At 43.0% G+C, this 21,457-nt stretch overlaps 1 protein-coding gene across 1 annotated transcript in view; it reads right to left on the reverse strand.

The window, feature by feature from the left end:
* Cadps (calcium dependent secretion activator) overlaps window positions 1-20,318 on the reverse strand; it is a 467,230-nt gene extending 446,912 nt beyond the window's left edge. Inside the window, exon 1 of the mRNA XM_052190346.1 lies at window positions 19,577-20,318. Within this exon, the coding sequence (XP_052046306.1) occupies window positions 19,577-20,011 (435 nt within the window). The 5' untranslated portion in view covers window positions 20,012-20,318. The remainder of the gene's footprint in view (window positions 1-19,576) is intronic.
* Between the last annotated feature and the right edge of the window lie 1,139 nt (window positions 20,319-21,457).

Raw genomic sequence — 21,457 nt, forward strand, 5'->3', positions numbered from 1 at the left:
TTTGACTGGTGTAAGGTGAAATCTCAGGGTTGTTTTGATTTGAATTTCCCTAATGACTAATGAAGTTGAGCACTTTTTAAGATGCTTCTCAGCCATCCGGAGTTCTTTGGGTGAAACTTCTTTGTTTAGCTCTGTACCCCATTTTTTAATAGGGTTATTTGGCTTTCTGGGGTCTAACTTCTTGAGTTCTTTGTATATATTGGATATTAGACCTCTATCTGATGTAGGGTTGGTGAAGATCTTTTCCCAATTTGTTGGTTGCCGATTTGTCCTTTTGATGGTGTCCTTTGCCTTAAAGAAACTTTGGTCATTTTATTGGATGCTGAAAAAGCATTTGACAAAACTCAGCATCCTTTCATGCTTAAAGTCTTGGAAAGAACAGGAATTCAAGGTTCATACCTAAACATAGTAAAAGCAATATACAGCAAACCGGTAGCCAGCATCAAACTAAATGGAGAGAAACTTGAAGCAATCCCACTAAAATCAGGGACTAGACAAGGCTGCCCCCTCTCTCCTTATCTTTTCAATATTGTACTTGAGGTACTAGCTCGGGCAATTAGACAACATAATCTTCTCTCTCATCCCTTCTTCATCCTTCCAAAACCAAGTTGCCCCCACCACGTGCCGCCTCTCCCTGCCTCCTATCTGAAACAAAACTTATTCATTGATCTAGCTTTCTGTTTGGACACAGCCACAAATATTTCACTGCTGTCCCTGTACAGCAGGTGTGTGAATCTCTTAGTAGTGAGGTTCCTTGCACGATTTATTAAATCCATCAATTACAATACAAATGTCAGATGAGTCTCCAATGCAAAGATGAAAAATTAACAATAAAAGTACTAGAAAAATCTTGGAGATTTTTATAATCTTTAGGTGGAGAAGTTCTTTCTTTATATGAAATCTCAAACAATTACAGAAGGAAAGTAGAGTTACTACCAATAAAACACCCTTTCTGGTGCTGGTGATGTAGAGTTGGTAGTATGTTTGTCCATCAGCCACAGAAGCCTCTCGGTTCATCCCTGTCACCACATAACTCACATGTGCTCATAATTTCAGCACTGGGGACTGAGAGGCAAAGCATGTTTTTGTTTTTATTATGATGCATTTATATAACATGATTTGCTATGAAGTTAATTAGAAGGAAAACCAACATTTTCTATTCAATGGCATGATAAGATTTTTCTTCTTTTAATAGACAAATGCTTATAAAACAACATATAATATTACTATAGGATAAATTGGATATAATATTACTTCAAAGTACAATCAGTGGCTTCACTGCACCATTTTCAAGGGCTGTGTATGCAGACTGACTGTGTTAACTAAAATGTCAAATTATCCACATCGCTTCATGTGATTTATGCAATGTGTTATGGTATGTCCTGCTGATGTAGGTTTGGGGGTTACACAACGATATAAACTCTAATTCACACTAATGCAAATGTCTCCTCACATCACTGTTGCCAGGAGGAATCTGATTTCCGGGGAAGCAAGTTAATTTGTCAAGATTCAAGTCAAGGGAAATTGTCAAATTCTCTAGATATCTATGTTGCTATATTGTAGAAAATTGTTGTTGGTGTTATGTTTTTAATTGTTGTTGTTGTTGTTGTGAAAGTATATAGCTCATGAAACCATAGCTCAATAACAAATAGCTTGAATAATAGCTGCTGGAAACAAAAAACTACGGATTAGAAAATAGGTAGTGGTCAGGAAGCCTTCCCTAGAAGGAGCCTTCCCTAGAAGGCTCCAGATGAAAGCAGGAAGCAGGAATACACTGAGCTCTTCCCAGCGGCAGCAAAGAGTCATGCTCTGAGCCTCAGAACTCCCCATCGTGTATTTGAGGGACACTTTGGTTTCCTTTTCAGTGATCCTGATCCCTTCCTGTCATTTCTTGTCAATTCATAAGGAAGAAAACACTGTTAACTTTGCATAATATTTAGATTAGGCTGCATCAGCCATGTGTTTCTTTGGGAGAAAATGAGAGATTAGTTTCTTCACTCTAACAACTGAAGGTATGTATAAAATCCAACTGATGCTTTCTCTAAAGCCCAACAAAGGCTTTGGGCTCAAATCCTAATCGCATATCGACTGAGTGAAACACCGAGGCTCACTTCAGAGAAACAGAGGGGGGGAACATGAAAGCTCTTTGGACTCAATGTCAAGCCAGGATTGTTGAGGCGTGTTGCTGGGGGCAGGAGGACATGCCTCTGACTAATTAAAATGAGTGTCAAGCTTAACCACATCTAATAATGGAAAACAAAAGCATTATGTTGGGACTTTGGAAGCCTGGGTTGGCACTGGCTCCTTCCTTTCTTAACCCTGTACTTAGGTACATACCCTGTAGCCACTAATAACATGAGATAGGAAAGGTGACGGTACCAAGAATGTGGGAGAAGAGACAGATGAGTAGAAATATCATGCTTCCTTCTTAATGGCAGCAAGTGTCCAAAGAGCTTTCTTGGAATCTTCCTACTGACACCTGGCTCCTTCTACTTGGGGAGCAGTGACAAATGTGGAAGCAAATGTATCCTGTCCCCTAAGTGCCTAGGCATTCCACTGAAGAATGGAATCACCAGGCAGTGGGACACTTCTAGTATGATTGGGCATTCTTATCAATTCTTTCTATAGGAAGGACCTATCCCTATATTATAAAACTGGCGCTCTTATGTCCTTTTGGGACCTGGTGTTTGCCCGGCTTTATTGCAGCATTGTGCTCTTCTGTGGTGGGCATAAGCTTGATTATGATTCCCCACATTTTGCTCAGGAGAACATTTGCATCAGAACACTGATCACTGAATTTACAAGAAACTTAAACTTGCTTGTCATTAGTCAAGGATCAGCAACAGCTCTGAGGAAGGCCCCAAAACTGCTGTTTCCAGATACAGGGAATAAGGTCATGAGATTTCCTACAAACGTTCCCACAAAACAGAAACAATAATGCTAAGCATCATGCTCAAACCTAACCTATGACCTTTTCTTGCCATGTGAATCCACTTGTGTTCCTCCTTTGTCTTTTCTCTAGACAATATGCTTGGGTTGGGAACGTGGACCAGTCAAAAAAGTCATAAAGTGCTGCATTAAAAAAAAAGAGGAGCTGACTTTAAATCCCCAGGACCCACCTCAAATACAGGCTTTCAACTGTAACCCCAGCACTGGGGTCAGAGACAGGGGGGTTCTTAAAGCTTACTGCCCAGATGCCTTTTGGGGTTTATCAACTCCAGGTTTAGAACACCTGTCACAATGAATCAGGTGGAAAGTGCCCCATGTTGACTTTTGGCCTTTCTGTATACATGTACACACATGGATGTACACCTACGAGTACATAGATATACTACACACCTAAACCCATGTTGACAAAAGAGGTTGATCTAATTGAAACATCCTGCTGGTCAGACTACTGCCCAGACTGAGGCCCTAAGGCTTCCCTAGTCTTCATGACTGGCATCGAGAAACATCTATCTGCAAATATCTTTTCCTCTCTAATGCTAGGATTGTTTACAATGTCATCTGTCCTCTCAGGAGTCTTCAGAATTGCTCTGTAGGTTTCAGGCCCTGAACAGTTGAAAGCCTCCTTTATCCCTTCAAAATGCGCCTCACTACTATGCGCTGACCTTTGGGCATTATTAATCAGTTATAGCATTAATCCAGATAGTACTTCTGGAGCTGGGGAGATGGTTGAGCAGTTAAGAGCTATACCTCTTTCAGAGGACCCAAGTTCAATTCCTAGATCCTACACAGCAGCTCACAGCCATCTGTAGCTACACTTCCAGAGGATCTGACTGCTTTCTCTGATCTCCTCAAACACAAGGCATGCATGTAGTACTATACATTCATGCAGACAAAAAATAAAAACAAACAAACCAAAAACTTACTAACTAACTAACTAACTAACTAACTAACTAACTAACCAAAACCCATATACATAAAATAAAATAGAAACAACAACCAAAAAAACCAAACAAATGCATAGTACTCTCTTCATAAAATCTTGCAAAAGACTATATATATATGATGACTAGAGGAACTTTTTAGATCCTGATTTAGTACAAAGTCTGTGAATGTAAATAAAGCACATTAATGTAATAGAATACAATTGAAATAATCCCCCAACTGCATTCTAAAAACATGTCATCTTCATTTTGAAATTTAGTCCTCATAAAATATTTTTATAATTTCAAATCATTGGAGACATTGTTTCCATTTACAAGGTTCCTGTAAAACAAAAACAAAACAAAATAAAACAAAACAAAACCTAATCCCTGGAAAATGACTTATTAGCCATTTTATACAGCTAGTTGGTGAAACAGTACATTCCAAGTTTTTAAAACAAAAGAATTACCTCGACATGGAATTTAAGGTACAGTTTATTGTATCTGTTATGCAGTAGGTAGCCTTCTAAAGCTACAGTGACCAGGGCATGATCAGTATGAGTCTGGGACCAATAGCTCAAAGGAGAGAGACCTAGATTCACGCAGGAAGTTTACTTCAGTCTTCTGCAGTTCTTTCCAATCAGGAGAAACTCTCTGGGTCACACTTTTGCTCCTTACAAAACAGGTATTTCCAATACATGACCTGCCTACTCAGGGGGTTGTTTTAGTGAATGAGACATGAGCAGATAGGCTATAAATATGGCCATTCCATAAACAATCATGAACATATGCATTGCCTGTTTGTTGAACACTCGTTCTGTGTAGGGACTGTCAGGTACTGCCTGAACACAGTAAATCATTGATTTCTGTCAAATATATGTATTTAAAAAACACAGAAAACTGCGATCTAATGGACCCAATGGTCTAATATTGTGAACAGCCACAGTGGCATGTAGAGACTGGAGTTATAGTGCTTGAGCTACAACCCAGCTCTTCTGTCTACTAAAGGTGTGACCCAAGTGGGTTTATTAACTACTTTGGTTCCTTATCTCTGTAAGGTTAAGATTAGTTATCACTACTTTGTGCAGTTATTAAATTACAAAAGGCTTGCAAATATACATTGCAAGGACTACACAGACTAAACACTAGAAATCTTCATCATTCCCTTTTGTTCTCAGTAATAACTGAGTGTCATCATCTACTGAGAGGAGTGATGGTGGTGGTGGGGTTTCAATCAGGAGTACCAAGAACCTTGAGGGCCAAGAACACATGCATGGTTCAGGGATGGCCAAAGACTAATGGCCAATGCCACACTGAAATGCGTGGAAACTGTAGCAACTAAAGATTGATGGGAAGAAAGTGAAGTCATGTATGTAAGTTTGGGCTTTATTCTATATCGACAATAGCAGGGTGCAGGACTCTGGTCAAGTCTGAATTTGTTTCTGAAAGATCCCTCTGGTAACTGGGAGGGTTATGGGCAAAAAAGGAGGCCAGAGGCCTGTCAGAAGGTGTGATGCTAAAATTAACTGTCAATTTGACAGTCAGTATCTAGTATAACTTAGAAGGCAAGCCTTCAAGCACAACAATGAGGGACTATTTAGATTGGATTGGCCTTCAAATGCCTGTGAGTGATTATGCTGATTAGATTAATTAAGGTGCAAAGACCTATCTTGCAGGAGTATGGCAGTACTCTGGGCTTGGATCTTAGGCTGCCACAAAGGGAGACACCTGACTGAGCACCAGTGTGGTAGTTTCAATGAAAATGGCCTCTGTAGCTTCCTAGAGTGTAGCATTATTATATGTCCCCTGGTTGGAGTAGGTGTGGACTTTTGGAGGAAGTATGTAAGTGGGGCAGATTTTGAGGTTTCCGAAGCTCAAGCTAGGTGTAGTGTCATTTCTCTCTTTCTGCTGCTGGCTGATCCAGATGTCGAACTCTTTGCTTCTTCTACAGCATCATGTCTACCTGGATGCTGCCAAGCTTCCCACCATGATAATAATGGACTAAACCTCTGAACGATATGTAAGACCATCCCAATTAAATGTTTTACTTTGTAAGAGTTGCCACAGCCATGGTGTGTCTTCATAGCAGTAGGAACCCTAAAACAACTGACATTCATCATTCTCTAGTTCTCTGCTTCTTGACTTTGACTGCAACGTGACCAGCTTCCCCAAGCCCTGCCATTAAGGCTTCACGGTCATCATAGTTGTGATCTCAAACTGTGAGCCAAAATAGATTCTTTCTCCTTTAAGTTGCATTTTTTCAGACTATTTCATCACACCAAAAAGAATAAGACAGAAGATTCATGCAACTATGCATGCAATCAAGCTGGAGGGCCCAAAGCAGGTCCATGCAAGATGAAAGGCGAAGAGAGAGGCTAAGGCAATGAGTAATTTAATAAGGTACATCAACAGAATCTGTGCGGGGCACGGTGGTGAGGATGAACACTAGTAGCGATGTCAAGCTGGGCTGCACATTTGTGTCTTGGACAACTTAGATATGTGAACGTATTGCTGGGTCTCATTGAGCAGAAAATGGAGAGGCAGAGGATCTAGGTGAGAAAATACAGCTAATGTGTGGTTTAAGGACATCTAAGGGCAATGCCGTGGGATGCTGTATTCTCCTATATGAAGCTTGTAGACCTGCGCCTTCAGTGGGCTGTGGTCAAGATATAGCTCTTATACTCCAACTCCATCAGCCTCATCATCAGCCTCAATGAATACATTGTTCAAAATGGCTGACAATCCCCTTGCAGCAAGGCCTTCTACCAAAAGAAAGGGTATAGGATAATTTGCATTCTCATCCAAGTTCCTTGCCTCACTATAAATCACAAGAAGCCAATCACTGGCTTCCAACAGTCTGCAACAGTGTTGCATTAACCTTGAGCAGTGTTAATGCAAACATCTGGACACCCAGTACAGGCAGAATGGGAAAAGCTCTGTCCTGGAGTCAAAGATATGAGAATTGGAAATGTTGTGATGTGGGTAGCCATTCTTAGTACTGTGCTGCTATCTAGATGAGACACAGCTCAGGAAAGGGTTGTGTTAATTAGGACTTTAATGAAGCAGAAACCATGTGTCTTCAGAATGGGGGCCATGGCAGTGGTAGAAGTGGTTCCTCATAAATGGTAGAAGGGATCTGCTCTGATCCCTTTCTCTAGCTTCAGGATTTCTGGGACAATCTTCCATGGTCATTGCTTGTAGAAACACCATTGTCATCTCTGCCTTCCTCTTCTCTGAGTATTTTCTCAATGTGCATGTCTCAGGGTCCAAATGATCCCACTCTATAAGAATATCAGTTAAAATGAATTAAGAGAGACTCATCTTCAAATATATTATTTTCATTAAAGTCTCATTAAGAGGTTCTGAGGTTAGTGCTCTTCTATATGAGTTTTGTAGGGGATATAATCACCCTTAACAAAGACCAAGAACAGAAAACTGGAGAAAAGACCAATATTTAAAATTATGGATGATAAAATGGTTGTGGATAAAAGTGCTTGACATACAAACATACTAACAGGAGTTCAATCCCAGGAACCCACTGTGGAAGGAGAGAATGAACTCCTGAGTATTATCTTCTAACTTCCCCATGTGTGACACACACACACACACACAGATACACACTCACACACACACTCTCTCTCTCTCACACACACACTCACATACACAGAGACACACTCACACACATACACACAGAGACACACACAGTCACACACATACACACACTCACACACTCACACACATACACACACACAGATTCACACTCACACACTCACACACAAAATACTAAAATAAACACACCACATCTTGCCTACACTAGTTTTACTCTATGGGTACACCTCAATTTCTTGGCAAATGAGTAGATTATAGAAGGTGGGGGGGCTGCCTAAAATGGGGTATTTTGCCTACAGGATGCAGTGAGTTTCTTATTTTTAGAAGTGGCTCAAAACAATGTATAACATTGTCTGATGATGTCTAACAAACAAAAATTGAATATGGAAGAGCCCCCAGGAAATGTTCTAAACACAGTATGTTATGACACACTGCCTTATAGACAACAGTTGCTACACTTGTCAGAAAGATCGTCAAAGTAGATGTTCAAGTTACACTTCAAATTTGCTTAAACAACGCCAGGCCTACCATCCACACCAAAAGGCTGTTTTTCTACATGGGCAACAGAAGGCGTGATTATTTGCAAGAATTTTCACTGTTTTCCTTTTGCCTTCAGAAGTGGCACTGTCAATTGCCTGAGCCACTCTGTGCTTTTGCCAAAACCCCATTGTGTCTTTGAAAGTGTTACACCCCCTGGGTGGGTTTGCAACTTAGCATGTGCTCCTGGAACACCTTTAAGAAGTGCCTCCTTTTCATAGGCTGCTGGAAGATGACTCAGTGGGTATGAGTGTTTACTCTGAAAACATGAGAACTCATGTGAAAGGCCAGGGGTATTATAGGTGCAAATGACCTTAAGTAGCATGGTGAGGGGTGGAGACAGACAGATCTCTACCCTACACCCTGCAGTAGCCCCTAGTAGGCATCTGCTTTAGTGAGAGACACTATCTCAAGGCTATAAGGTAGAAATAATGTCCATAACGTCCTTCTACAGCCTCTGAATGTGCATATCTAGGCTTTTGGGTATAAATACCCACAAATTTATGTATATACAATTCTACAAACACTGTGTGCGCACGCATGCATGCATGCATGCACACACACACACAAACACACACACACACACACACACACACACACAATCATTTCACTCCCTATTCTAGTTTGCTTTCTGTTGCCATGATGAAACAGCCTCCTCAAAAGCAGCCATGGGAGGAAAAGGCTAACGTTAGTTTACAGCCCACAACCCATCACCAAGAGAAGACAAGGTAGAAGCCTGGAGGCAGAAACTGAAATAGATGATAGAACAGTGCTGTTTACGGGTTTTCTCCTTAGCTTAATATGCTCAGCTACTGTCCTTGTCCAGTTCAGAACCACTTGCCTAGGGATAGCACCGCCCATAGTAGGCTGGGCTCTCCTCTTTCAATTTGCAGTCAAGATAGCATCACACAGAGATGCACAAAGAGAGCAACTGAAGACCCCTCTTCCCATTTGACTCTAGACAATAAAAGGTAACCAGTATACATCCATCTCTCAATTTCAGAATAATAGTTGGCAGATTAAAAAAATCTGTTGACTTTATCATTAAAATAAGTTTTAGACCCTTCTTACAGTTGTTAAAAAGAAAATAATAAAGCTGAAAAGACTATTTTTTTCTTTGACCAAAGAGAGGTATCGAAAAAGGCCATACCCAGAAATAATGTAATCCCTTTATAGAAATTTCATACCTATAACATTCTTATTGCTATACTAATGTGCAAAAGTCCTATAGTTATTGCTTATTCAAATCTAACCAAATCTGGAAGGGACAACTTACTTACACAAAAAGAACAGAGAAAACAATGCTGAAGACTCCTAAATGTAGACAAAAGAGATATATTTACCTATGCAAAACATACAGAATTTACAGATCTCAAAACTCTGGCAACCCTTAAACTGTCCTAGAGTGTTGTTCCCTATTCTGTTTTCAGAGATGGCAAGTTGGACACATACCATCACAGAATCCATATCTAACCCAGACACACTCACCATAGCACTAGATAGCTTTCTCTCTGGCCATTTAAACACACACCATGATGATACATAGTCAACTGTTACAACAGTAAGAAACAGTGTAGTGACCTTAGGGGAACAAATATGCATGAATGCTATTATGACTGCTACTGTGAAAAATTCCCCAACATGGACTCTCTGCAAAAAACTTGTGAAGCATTTAACATGTTTCTCTCTTATAATTCTTGGTGATGTTTCTTCATTTTACAAAACAAGAAGGGGGTGGGGAATAGACCTGTTAGGATTTGAATGTGAAGGATCCTTCTCAAGTTCATATTTTGGGAATGCAGGTTCCTGAGTGGTAATGCTATTTCAGTGAGCTCTGGATCTTTTAAGATGATGTTGGGCTACAGGGAGTCTTATGGGTCATAATCCAGGCCTGGTTCTGGCCATGTCTTAATTCTTGACTGGCCAAGGTGTTTCACAAGCAGTCTCAAGCTCCCACTGCCAAAGCTTTAAGCCACTGTGAACTCTACTATGTCTATCTTGTCCCTGGGGACAGCACTCAAACTCTAACTGTACCTTCTCCATCATCCCTCAGTCAAGTAGAAGGTATTATTTGGTCATAGTGTCATGAGAGCAACTTAGCTCATATAGCTGACAGCTCACAAAGCTGAGCAGAAATTTAAACCAGGGAATAAATGTATATGGATGTGATGCACTTCATACTATGTCTGTTGAATGTTGTCTGTTTCTGTAAGTCTACCTGTTTGTGTGTGTGAGTGAATGTGCAAAACTATGTCATACATGCTGAGAATCTACACTTTACACAAACACGAATCACTTCTCATTAGTTACAAAGTTACAAAGTTAAACCAACATTTGTAAGAGAGCTATTGTATCAAGATGAAAATATCCAGACTGGAAGAAACAAAGTATCCTATTCTATGACAGAGAATATAAGATAGAAGAAAGATGACAAGGAGAAGAAACTCTAAGAGTCCCACCATAAGCCACCTGGGTGGCTCAAGGCTCTCTCAGAGTCCTCTGTTAAGCATGTAGTGAATCTTACCATTAATGTGTGTGTGATGTCAGTCAAGAAAAAAACTACGTGTACAAAAGACGTTTTTTAAAAGCTGGATAAACTGATCCCTTTTTGAATAAAATTAGTGAAGCATCTGAGCAAAATGCAGGGCAGAGATACACTGCCTGCTTGGTCCCATGTAGTCTGCAGAAGATGCAGTAACGACAACCACCCCACGCCCTAGATCTGCTTATGCTGCTGATGCTAGAAAGTAGAAATACATTCCTTAATATGACAGCACTTCACATATATTAGTTCTCACCAGCCTTTCGGATAAAAATAACATGATGTTATATATGTATGTGTATATGTATGTATATGGACACATGTATATATACATACATGTTTGTGTGTATGTATAAACCTTGCCAATGCAAGAACCAATGCTTATTTTATACTTACTAAATGTCAGATGGCTCTTCTAAGAGCTTCACTGTATTATCTTATTTTTCATAATAACCCAAAGATGACAGGACAACTGCTATCCTCTGTTTCGCTGGTGTATACACTGAATCTCTGATAGGATAAATAAATTGCAGAAGATCACAGAGTCCATAAGTGGCTGATACAAAGAGGAAATAATCCCAAACCTCAACGTCTAAGCTCTTAGCTGCTGTCCTAAGAGTAATGACAAGGCTCTAATCACCAACTGTCTCCCTCCTTTGTTATCTGATAGGAACAGAAAATTAATTCTATTATAGGCTTTGATTAACCAGTAAAGCTTTAATGAGGTAGTGCTGACCATCAAGCCTCTGATTCTGCAGAAATGATGAATCTCATTCTAACAAGAAAACAAGAACAGTTGCCAGAAACAGGGAACACAGTGTTCCAAATGGCATATTCTCTCCCAGGAATTCTTCCCAGGGGCTAGGGTCAGACCATCAGTATCTGTTAAGAAAAGGATTTGGCAAGGCCCACAGCACTGCTGTTCTACCATCTAAACATATATGGCTTCCTTCTTGGAACAAATATAATTAAGTTAAAAGTGACGCCCATTCTATTCTTTAAGTGATGGCAGCGGAGTCTTCTTATTCCTTTTTACAAATCTATAAAAGTTCTGTCCTAATTTTGCCATGAAATTAACCAGAAGAAAAGTTAGAAATTCAATTTTTTGATCACAAAATGCTTGAGCAGAGAACTAACTAAAAAATGGGGCATATGCTCATAGACAAAATAACTTTGTAGATTAGCTCCAGGTTACAAGTTAAAGCTTACAATCTCCCCTGTAGTCTGTCTTCTTCAAACATCATCTGAAAATGTGGATAGCTGGATAAATTGATTCATCTCTAATCATCCTGAATTGTTTGCAAAGTGCCTTATTTTATAATGTGGAAACAAACCACCTCCAAGCTTAAAGGATTTTACGTCTTGGTAATGAGCAACTACGTTTTCCAGAACAATAACCTATTATATCTAAAGGGACATGAAAAATAGCTAATGAGTGGGTCCCCGCCCCTTCCTACAAATGACAGATCACGTTATCTTAGAAATAGAAGACTTGCCTACAATCTGTGACCCCTTAGAGGTAGGTAGCATTTAACTTCATACACAGGTTTCAATATATATCTACCACCCCCTCACCTTCTCAATTTTTAAAAATTCTCTAGACAAAGTCAAGTGAACTCCAGGGTCCAGCCTTGCCTTCAATTACCACTGAGCTGAGCCTTTCACCCCCACATCCTGATAAATCCAACCACTGCTGTGTGCTTTGTTTTGATTAAGGTAGTTGAGTTAGGTCTTAGTCACTTAGAACAGTCTACGAGTGTCAGTCAAACAGCGATTCTTTTCCACATTCTTGCTACCTCAAGGTTTTCTCCTGACTTGAAATTTCTAGTTTTTCTGACTTGAAATTTTTAGTAACCAATCCAGAAAATCTATGGTAATTCTACAAGACAATCCCAGTGTACTGCTTTACTGTGATTACCCCAGCATAAATCCAGTCTGGGTACATACGATTACACTCTTCCTTCCCGCTTTAGCACTTGTAACCAACATCTTCTCTAGTAATCACTTTCCTACTCTCAATTTTAGTCCTGTGTCTGCTATCTTCTAAACCAAATCAGAAATTCTTCCAGTTTCAGACCAAGATAGCACATGTGTCTTTTGGTTTGGCCACCTAGCCTGACTCAGAGCTTGCTGCAGTGAGCATCTCCTGCTTTGGAGATAGTTCTAAGGTAGAACTCTCCCCATCACTCCTGTTTCAGTTTTGTAGATTCTTGGCCCCAAGTCAATTACTCTCATATTTCAATGTGATAGCCTGTGGTTCTGCATTTATTTGCTTTTTGAGAGGAAAGATCTCTGAGTTGTTTGGCTTTCATTACTTTATAGTGTATGATTCTTCAGGAATGAAAGATTTAATTTCCTTTGTTCTCAAGTCCAGCTGCAGGGAAGCAGAAGGCTATTCCAGATGTGTAATGAGGCAAGAAGGTCCCATATTTTTCTGTATTCTGCATCCTCAGAATGTATTCTATGCCAGGACAATATGTAATAACTCCTTCCTTATCACTACACCAAACAGACTTGGGAGCAGGGGGCAAAAGGCAGATTATTCTCCTAATAAGGAAAGACATAATTGTGTTGGAAGGAAATCAGGTAACAGTCACTTATTGTCTTGATGCATTAGAATAGTTTATGTTTTAAAATGCAGATAATATGCATTGGCAGAGCAAAGATGAACATTTTGAATAGTAGGGCAACCTCGGTGGCTAAAGCTAGGAATGGAGCAACCATAAGACTCTAATGAGCATACAGAGTTAACCAAGGTACTGGGTCTTGAGTTTCATGTAAACTATAGCTTCTAAAACATGACAAAATACAGGAAAACAAGTCCATGAGAAAGTTGGAATCTGTGTAGCAAACAGCGACTCAATGGTAGCCATGATTTCATAGAAATATATAAGCTGAATCATAAGGAGAAGAGTAGTTTGAATTTAAGATAGATTTCATCCAGGCATAAAGTTCTCTTGAACAGTTGTGCTGAAGTGGACACAGTTTCAGTCAGTTCTTTTCCACCATCCTGTGAACATACATACACAAGAGCACACACATACATTTGGGAAGCACACAGAGATCTACATGAGAGAATCTATGATCCAGGAATTATGATTAATGGCTGCCTAACTAAAAGTTCTCCTGTCAATCTAAATATTACACGTTATTGTTTACAGTGCCTGGTTTCACATTTCCCTTTTCAGCGTCTATAAGTAGCTGGTTCACATGAGGTAGCCACCCATCACCATCCCTATGTAACTTAGAAACAGATGGTGTAGCTCTGTCATGCCAATTCTAGGTATTTGCTTTAGCATTCTGGGGAGGAAACAGAAAAATCAGAGAGCTATTGCAATTTGAGTTGCTGAACTGGTATTGTGAGAGTCTTATTGGGAGAGTTTTTGTTTGGGTCATAAATGACCCAGTACCGCCATGCCCCATTTAGATTCAGTAATGAAGACAAAAATATTTATAAATGTTGTCTTAGTCAGGGTTTCTATTCCTGCACAAACATCATGACCAAGAAGCAAGTTGGGGAGGAAAGGGTTTATTGAGCTTACACTTCCACGTTGCAGGTCATCACTAAACAAAGTCAGGACTGGAACTCAAGCAGGTCAGGAAGCAGGAGCTGATGCAGAGGCCATGGAGGGATGTTTCTTATTGGCTTGCTTCCCCTGGCTTGCTCAGCCTGCTCTCTTATAGAACCCAAGAGCACCAGCCCAAAGGTGGTACCACCCACAAGGGGCCCTCCCCACTTGATCACTAATTGAGAAAATGCCCCACAGCTGGATCTCATGGAGGCACTTCCCCAACTGAAGGTCCTTTCTCTGTGATAACTCCAGCCTGTGTCAAGTTGACACACAAAAATAGCCAGTGCAATTGACCTCTTGTCAACTTGACACACAAACACATCACTATTAAGCCTCAACCCTTACTTTTTTATTCATCCCCAAGGTCTAAATTACTTTAAAGACCTACAATCTTTACATATTAAAAATCCAATCACCTTAAAATGTCCAATATCTTTAAAATTCAAAGTCTTTTAAAAATTCAAAGTCTTTTAACTGTGGGCTTCACTAAAACACTTTCTTTCTTCAAGAGGGAAACATATCATGGCACAGTCACAACCAAAAGCAAAACTCAAACTCCAATGGTTCAATGTCTGGGATCCAACTCACAATCTTCCGGGCTCCTCCAAGGGCGTGGGTCACTTCTCCAGCTCTGCCCTTTTTAGCACACAGCTTGTCTTCTAGGCTCCAGCTGCCTGTACTCCACTGCTGCTACTGTTCTTGGTGGTCATCTCATGGCACTGGCTTCTCCAAAACACTGCTGACTTCTACTGTAATTAGGCTTCACCAATAGCCTCTCATAGGCTCTCTTCATGGTGTCAAGCCTCTGCTCCTATGCATGACCCCTTCAAGTCCTGGGCCATCAATTGCAACTGAGGCTGCACCTTCACCAATGGCCTTCCGTGGCCTCTCACTGTGCCAAGACCCTCAGCTGCTCTTCATGATCCCTTCATGTCTTCAAAACCAGTACCATCTGGGTGACTCTTACATAGTACCAAGTCCAGCCACAGCACAAAATACAACTGTGTCTATCTCTGGAACACACTCTCTGTGCTCTCAGAAAGTACTTCCAAGAAGATTTCATCTCAGTGATGCTGGTCTCTTCTTAATCACCGCTAATTTCTTAGCTCCAGCTAACCAGCATCAATTGTCCCAGTAACACAAAGGTTTGCTTTAGTGGTTCTGGTATCTTGTTACTCACAGCTGATTCTTCAGCCCCAGCTAACCAAAACCACAGAATCTTCACAATCAAAACATGGCCACTGTAAGAGTCTTTAATCTTCCCTCTGAAATTTCACAAGCCAGGTCTCCATCTTCTGCACCGTTCTTAACATTGTCTTCCAAACTCCTACAGAACTTTCCACTGAGATCTTAATAGTCTAATGGCTTTTCTAGCTCAAAGTTCCAAAGTCCTTCAACAGTCCTCCCCAAAACATGGTCAGGTTGTCACAGGAATACCCCACTACGCTGGTACCAATTTGTCTTAGTCAGGATTTCTATTCCTGCACAAACATCATGACCAAGAGCAAGTTGGGGAGGAAAGGGTTTATTGAGCTTACACTCCCATGTTGCAGGTCAATACTAAAGGAAGTCAGGACTGGAACTCAAGCAGGTCAGGAAGCAGGAGCTGATGCAGAGGCTATGGAGGGATGTTTCTTACTGGCTTACTTCCCCTGGCTTGCTCAGCCTGCTCTCTTATAGAACCCAAGAGCACCAGCCCAAAGGTGGTACCACCCACAAGGGGCCCTCCCCACTTGATCACTAATTGAGAAAATGCCCCACAGCTGGATCTCATGGAGGCACTTCCCCAACTAAAGCTCCTTTCTCTGTGATAACTCCAGCCTGTGTCAAATTGACACACAAAACTAGCCAGTACAAATGTTAACACATTTTGTAAAGTGTCTGCTATAGTCTTTTCTTTACATTGAAAAGATTGGCTGGATGCTCAATTTTTCTTTCCAATAAAAAAGTGTTAACTATCAGCATTATCCAAACAGCATCATCTTCCTCTGCCTCTCCTCACTATTCTCCTGAACTAATGTACTTTTTCTTTTAGTTTGAACAATGTTAAAGAAAGAAAGGAAGGAAGGAAGGAAGGAAGGAAGGAAGGAAGGAAGGAAGGAAGGAAGGAAGAAAGAAAGAAAGATAGAAAGAGACAGAAAGAAAGAAAGAAAGAAAGAAAGAAAGAAAGAAAGAAAGAAAGAAAGAAAGAAAGAAAGACAGAAAGACAGAAAAGGGAAAAACAGTAAGAGAAGGGTGCCCAGCAGATCCAACAGCTATTGGGCCTGGATTTTGCTTCATGTCCTTTATGTCCATGTTGACTTCTGATGGGTGCTCAGGCAAAAAGGAGTGGGCCTCTTTCTTGAGGAAAGTATAAAGATCACTTTTTACAGAAGGGTGCATGATATGCCGCTATCAGTGTGCTAGCCTCCTGTTTGTACACTCTATTTATTGCCAGTGTCTCCTATTCAGAATACAGGATTTAGAATCAGACCACCCCTTGGCTCAATGCCTACTCTTTTGTCTGTCTTCATTATACTTCAGGCAAACTAGTAGAAACTCTGAGTTTCAGAGTGATGTTGGCAATTATGCCAGGGTTCTTAGAATTCAAAATGATCTTTTGGGCTGAGGATGTCAGGGCAAGCACTGGAACCACTTGCTTTGTGGATCTAAGACTCTGCATTTTGGAGTCCCGCACCACTAGAACAAAAGCAGATATGATGTAAGAACAGAAAATGTATTCAGACAAAAGCTATAAAGTTTACTGGTAATGTACTACTTCAGCTCTTCCTGGCTTGTATAATTCTGCTGAGTAATTAACAACATAGGAGACTTGTTTCTGCGTGTGGGATCTGTGTATTCTTAGTCCCAGTTTTTTCAGTTAACTTAAACTGTTCAAACAATAAAGCAAGGACTTTGATAAAATGGTCCAAATGGAGCGCCTCTCACATTGTAGATAACTAAAGTTGGGAATGTGCTTCATCAGGTGCACTGTCCTCTGAGTATACCACATGTAGTCTATGCCAGGACAATATGTAATAATCACTGTCTCATGACTTGTTTGCACAGGCAGCTCTCTCTCTCTCTCTCTCTCTCTCTCTCTCTCTCTCTCTCTCTCTCTCTCTCTGCCTTCTGCATCTTTCTAACCCTTTCTCTACATCGGCTTTCATCTGTCTTTTTTTTAATACACTTGTTTCCAGTCTGTTCAAAGCTCACCCTCAGGTCACAAGGTGCATACAGTGCTCCAGACTGCTATTAGCTTACCAATTTTTATTTTTTTTGGCTTTAAATTTTACCACAATGAGTAGGCAAACCTTTCCATTACTTTCAGAATTTCGAAAGTTTGTGTTTTGAGAGAAACAATATTATCTCCTCCAGAATGCACCAAACAGTAAAAGGCAGAGCAACAAGGAAACTTTATTTTCATATACATATATGAAAATAAAGTATATATATTGTTTTCACTGTAGCCGCTAGGCTTGGGCTTATTTTACTGGGATGTATATTTAGCAATAGGTTTTTGCAGTGTCTAAAAATAGTTCGACAGAAAGCCAGGGTTATCAGTCTGTGCTGGAGTCTCTCTGGTGTTGAAAGGTCATGTGTAAAAACAGGCTTTCCCCTCAAATAACAGCTTTGGATTGGCTGAGGTACTATATTGCAGTCAGATAGGAGGGGGTGGTCTCATGGCTATCTTTCTAGATGATAGAACTAGATTCCTACAGGATTTCTTCCACTGTTGGACCTGCTCATCTATATAAAGCCTTCCACTGACTAATGGAAAATCTTGTTTCATTCCGTTTAAAGTCAGTTTTCATAGCAAAAGTCTAGAACATCTTTGACTAATCTAGTCCTTGATGAGATTTTGGAGGTGGAATTTACCATACTATAAAGAAAAGTAACACAATTCCAAGCTGAAATTTAAATTAGCTGACTATGTAGAGCCACAATCAACCTAAAAATTTCATCAAAATTTGACAATCTCTAATATTTCTGCCCTAACACAGGTGGATAGCCAAAGGCCTCTGTAAGGTGGTATTGCAGGGACCGGGGTAGAGTGTGGTGTGTATGGCCCTCCTTCCTTTTCTCACCTGGGAAATGAGTCTTTTTGACTTAATAAAACTGGTTTCCAAGCAGTAGTAGCTAAAATAAACTGATAGGGCTGGGTGATATACACATATAAGCAAAACAAACACAGCAGTCTGTTCCACCTCGAGATAAGGATGCAAGGTAAATATGGACAGATCCAACACCTTACTTGTGCAACATAAAATTTAGATTTAAACGGCGGCAGCAACGTTTCTTAAATTACTATTTTAAGAAATAGTCTCACAACCTTGATGGCTTTCAGCCAGAACCTCCCATGGCTCCCGGGTTCAAATGACCTCATGTAAGCTTAAATGCTTCATTTTTTTTCCCCCAGAGACAAAACCTAATGCACTCACTCCCACTGAGCTCCTGACCCTTTCCTGGCTGATCCTCATCACTGACCCTCAGCCCCTGGTCACCGCACCTCCCTTTTGTCCTTTCTGTGGTTGGAGATAGTAACGCCCCTCCCCCCCCCATCAAAAGCAGCTCAAAGCCGGCATGGCCTTGCCCCCTGCCTCAGACACAAAAAGCTTTTTATGACTGTAATTGAGAAGCTGTTTGTAGCTGCACTTTTATCAAGCCAGTAACAAGAGGGTTTGGAAAGCTTCGGCGAAGCCAGAAGGTGGCTGAGAAGTCACCTTGGGAGGAGAAGAGGGTCAAAGGGGGAATGGTGGAAGTGCTGACCCAGACCCAGAGACCCACTAGGCGCGCCCCTGCCCTGGGATCCATGAGGAAGGGGAAAAGGATTGGAGGGACGACTGACAAGAGGAAAGCGCTGCTGGAGGAGGACCCCTAGGCTATCCTAGGTGGAGATCAGCTGACCAGGCGGCGAGGGGGCGCCCTTGGCTGAGTCACGGAAAACCTCGCCTCCTGGGCTGCCTTTTTTTTTCTGCGTGCCCCTGCGGCTACCCGCTGCCCCGAGAGTCCGGCGAGGCTAGAGCTCCACACCCGCGCCCAGACCTGCCGGGAACCTGCGCCCGCCCAGTGCACGCCCCGGAGGGCGGGCCAGAGCGCAGCGCAGCCGCCGCTTCTCTGGAGCGCTGGGAGCCCCGCAAGCGACAAGGCCTCTGTGGGCGCTGCCCGCTGCAAGTCACTCCCCGTGCCACTTAGGTCACAGAGCGAGCCGGACTTTCCCGCCTGGCTCCCCCCGCAGGGAGGCCCGTTCGCGCAGCCCTGTGCCGCAGGCCCCTGTTACATCCCAGGGCTATCTCCCCGCTCGCGAGCCAAGCTGGGCGGCGGCGAGACCGGCCCCTAGTCCCAGGGCGCGGTCTCAACCTTCCCCGGCTCCTCCTCGCCAGCTGCGCCGCAGGTTCCCATTGTTCGCCCCGCCCGCTTGCCCGGCGACGTCCGGGCGCCGCTCCCCGGCCTCGCGGCGCGCCTACCTTCTGCTGCCGCCGAGCCATGTCGGTGGGCTGCTTGGCGTTGAAGGGGTAGGCGATGCAGCGCATCACGAACACGTACAGCTGCAGCCTCTTCTTCCTTTCCTCCTCTTCCTTCTGCAGCCGCTCCAACTCTTCCTTCTCCTTCTCGCTCACCACCGACGGGCTGGGGCTGGAGGGCCGGCCGCCGCCGGCGCGGCTGCTGGGCTGCAGCCCCCCGGCCCCGCCGCCGCTGCTCGCGCCGCTACCCCCACCGCCGCCGGCGCCCACCCCGGCCCCGGCGCCACTGCCCCCCATCCCGGCGCTGCCCGCCGAGCCCTCGCTGGTGCGGCTGGGAGACAGGCGCGCTCCGGACGCGGCCGAGCCCAGCACCTCCTTGCCGCTCTCCTCTTCCAGGATCTCATCAGACTCCTCTTCGCTGGACGAAGGGTCCAGCATGGTAGCGGCTGGGAAAGGGGGGTCCTCGGAGCCTCCTCCTTGGGGTGCAAAAGGTGGGGGGCGCTGGAGGCAGCCGAGGGTCGGCTGTCCCGGTGGGCGCTTCTTCCTAGGTCAGAGAGAGCGAGCGCTGCTGCTCAGCTTCGGCCGCCGCGACTGCTTCCTCCGCCCGGCGAACGCGAGCTGAGCGCAGACCCAGGAGCGCGAGGGGAGGAGGAGAAGGGAGAGGTGCGTATGTGCACCCGAGGTGGGCAAGGGCGAGAATCAATTGCGAGCCCCGAGCCCGCAGCCGGATGCCATCTGCAGCCGCTGAAGGAGGCGCCTCCAGAAAAGATGCCGAGTGTTGCAAGCTGTCGATGCAGCCAAGAGCCGGAGAGGCATCTTGCCTATTGGGGAGCGAGCGGCGCTTACGTGTTTATTGGCTTAACTCTCCAGTGTCCGCGGCGGAGAGGGCGATTGCAAAGGCCTAGAGGGGGGAAGTGCGGAGCGCCCCCAAAACCTCAGAGCTCCACTACTTTTGACCCTCATGCCCCCCAGTCTTCCTTGCCTCCTCTCTTATGTAGACCACCTCTCCTTGCCTCGACCTCTCTTCCCCTCCCCGCGACAAAAAGTTTTTTCCCCCGGGGATGGGGAGGAAAAATAAAGAAGCCAATGGTAACTTCTGACCATTGGCTTCTTTATTTTTCTGACTAAGAGGAATTCAGTGAGATGTTACCTTCAAGGAAAGGCCCATCTTCTAGTTCAGACTTCTCATTTGAGGTGTGGGGACTGGGAGAAGGCAGTGGGAAGGGGAGGCAGTGTGTTTTCCTCACCTCTATTCCAACAACCAACGCCACCACATGTGTCCACTGAAAAATACAAATGCATCAAACCAGAGTGAATTAATGCATGGATCATGAAGTTCGCCTATTTAAGCAGAAATCAAGAGCCCCCCACCCCAAGTCAGTGAAGCTTTTTTCATTCTCTGTATTTTCCATGTATTTTCTGCTGAACCTTGCCAGGTTTCTGGTTGTTCAGCCTTTCCTCCATGAAGATCTGAGGGAAGGAATAGGAACCCCACACACCAAATCAGGCACCCCCAAAACTCGGCAGCAGCAATATCTAATTCGATGTCTCTGTTACACTGTCTTCACCCCGGGTTGTGGAATTGTAATTATTAATACAAAGAACAGATGATGTCTTCCTTCTGGACTCCATCCTTTCTTAAGCCCGACAGAGACCAGAAGGCACGAGGGAGCTGGCCAGCGTGCTGAACCTAATCAGAGACCTTAATAAGTCAGAAAAAACAAACTAAAGGTAGTCATCTTTGGACCAGTCAAAGACCTCCTCTTCAGTTGTATACTTGCACACTTTCTAATTCTCTTATTAGCTGCGGTTTATAAATGTGTAACATGCCTTTAAATTTTAAATCACAAATGTTGTTCTGTGTTTTCCAATTTATTGTGAGTT

Source organism: Apodemus sylvaticus, chromosome 8, assembly GCF_947179515.1.
Source record: "Apodemus sylvaticus chromosome 8, mApoSyl1.1, whole genome shotgun sequence".
In the NCBI taxonomy this organism is placed as follows: domain Eukaryota; kingdom Metazoa; phylum Chordata; class Mammalia; order Rodentia; family Muridae; genus Apodemus; species Apodemus sylvaticus.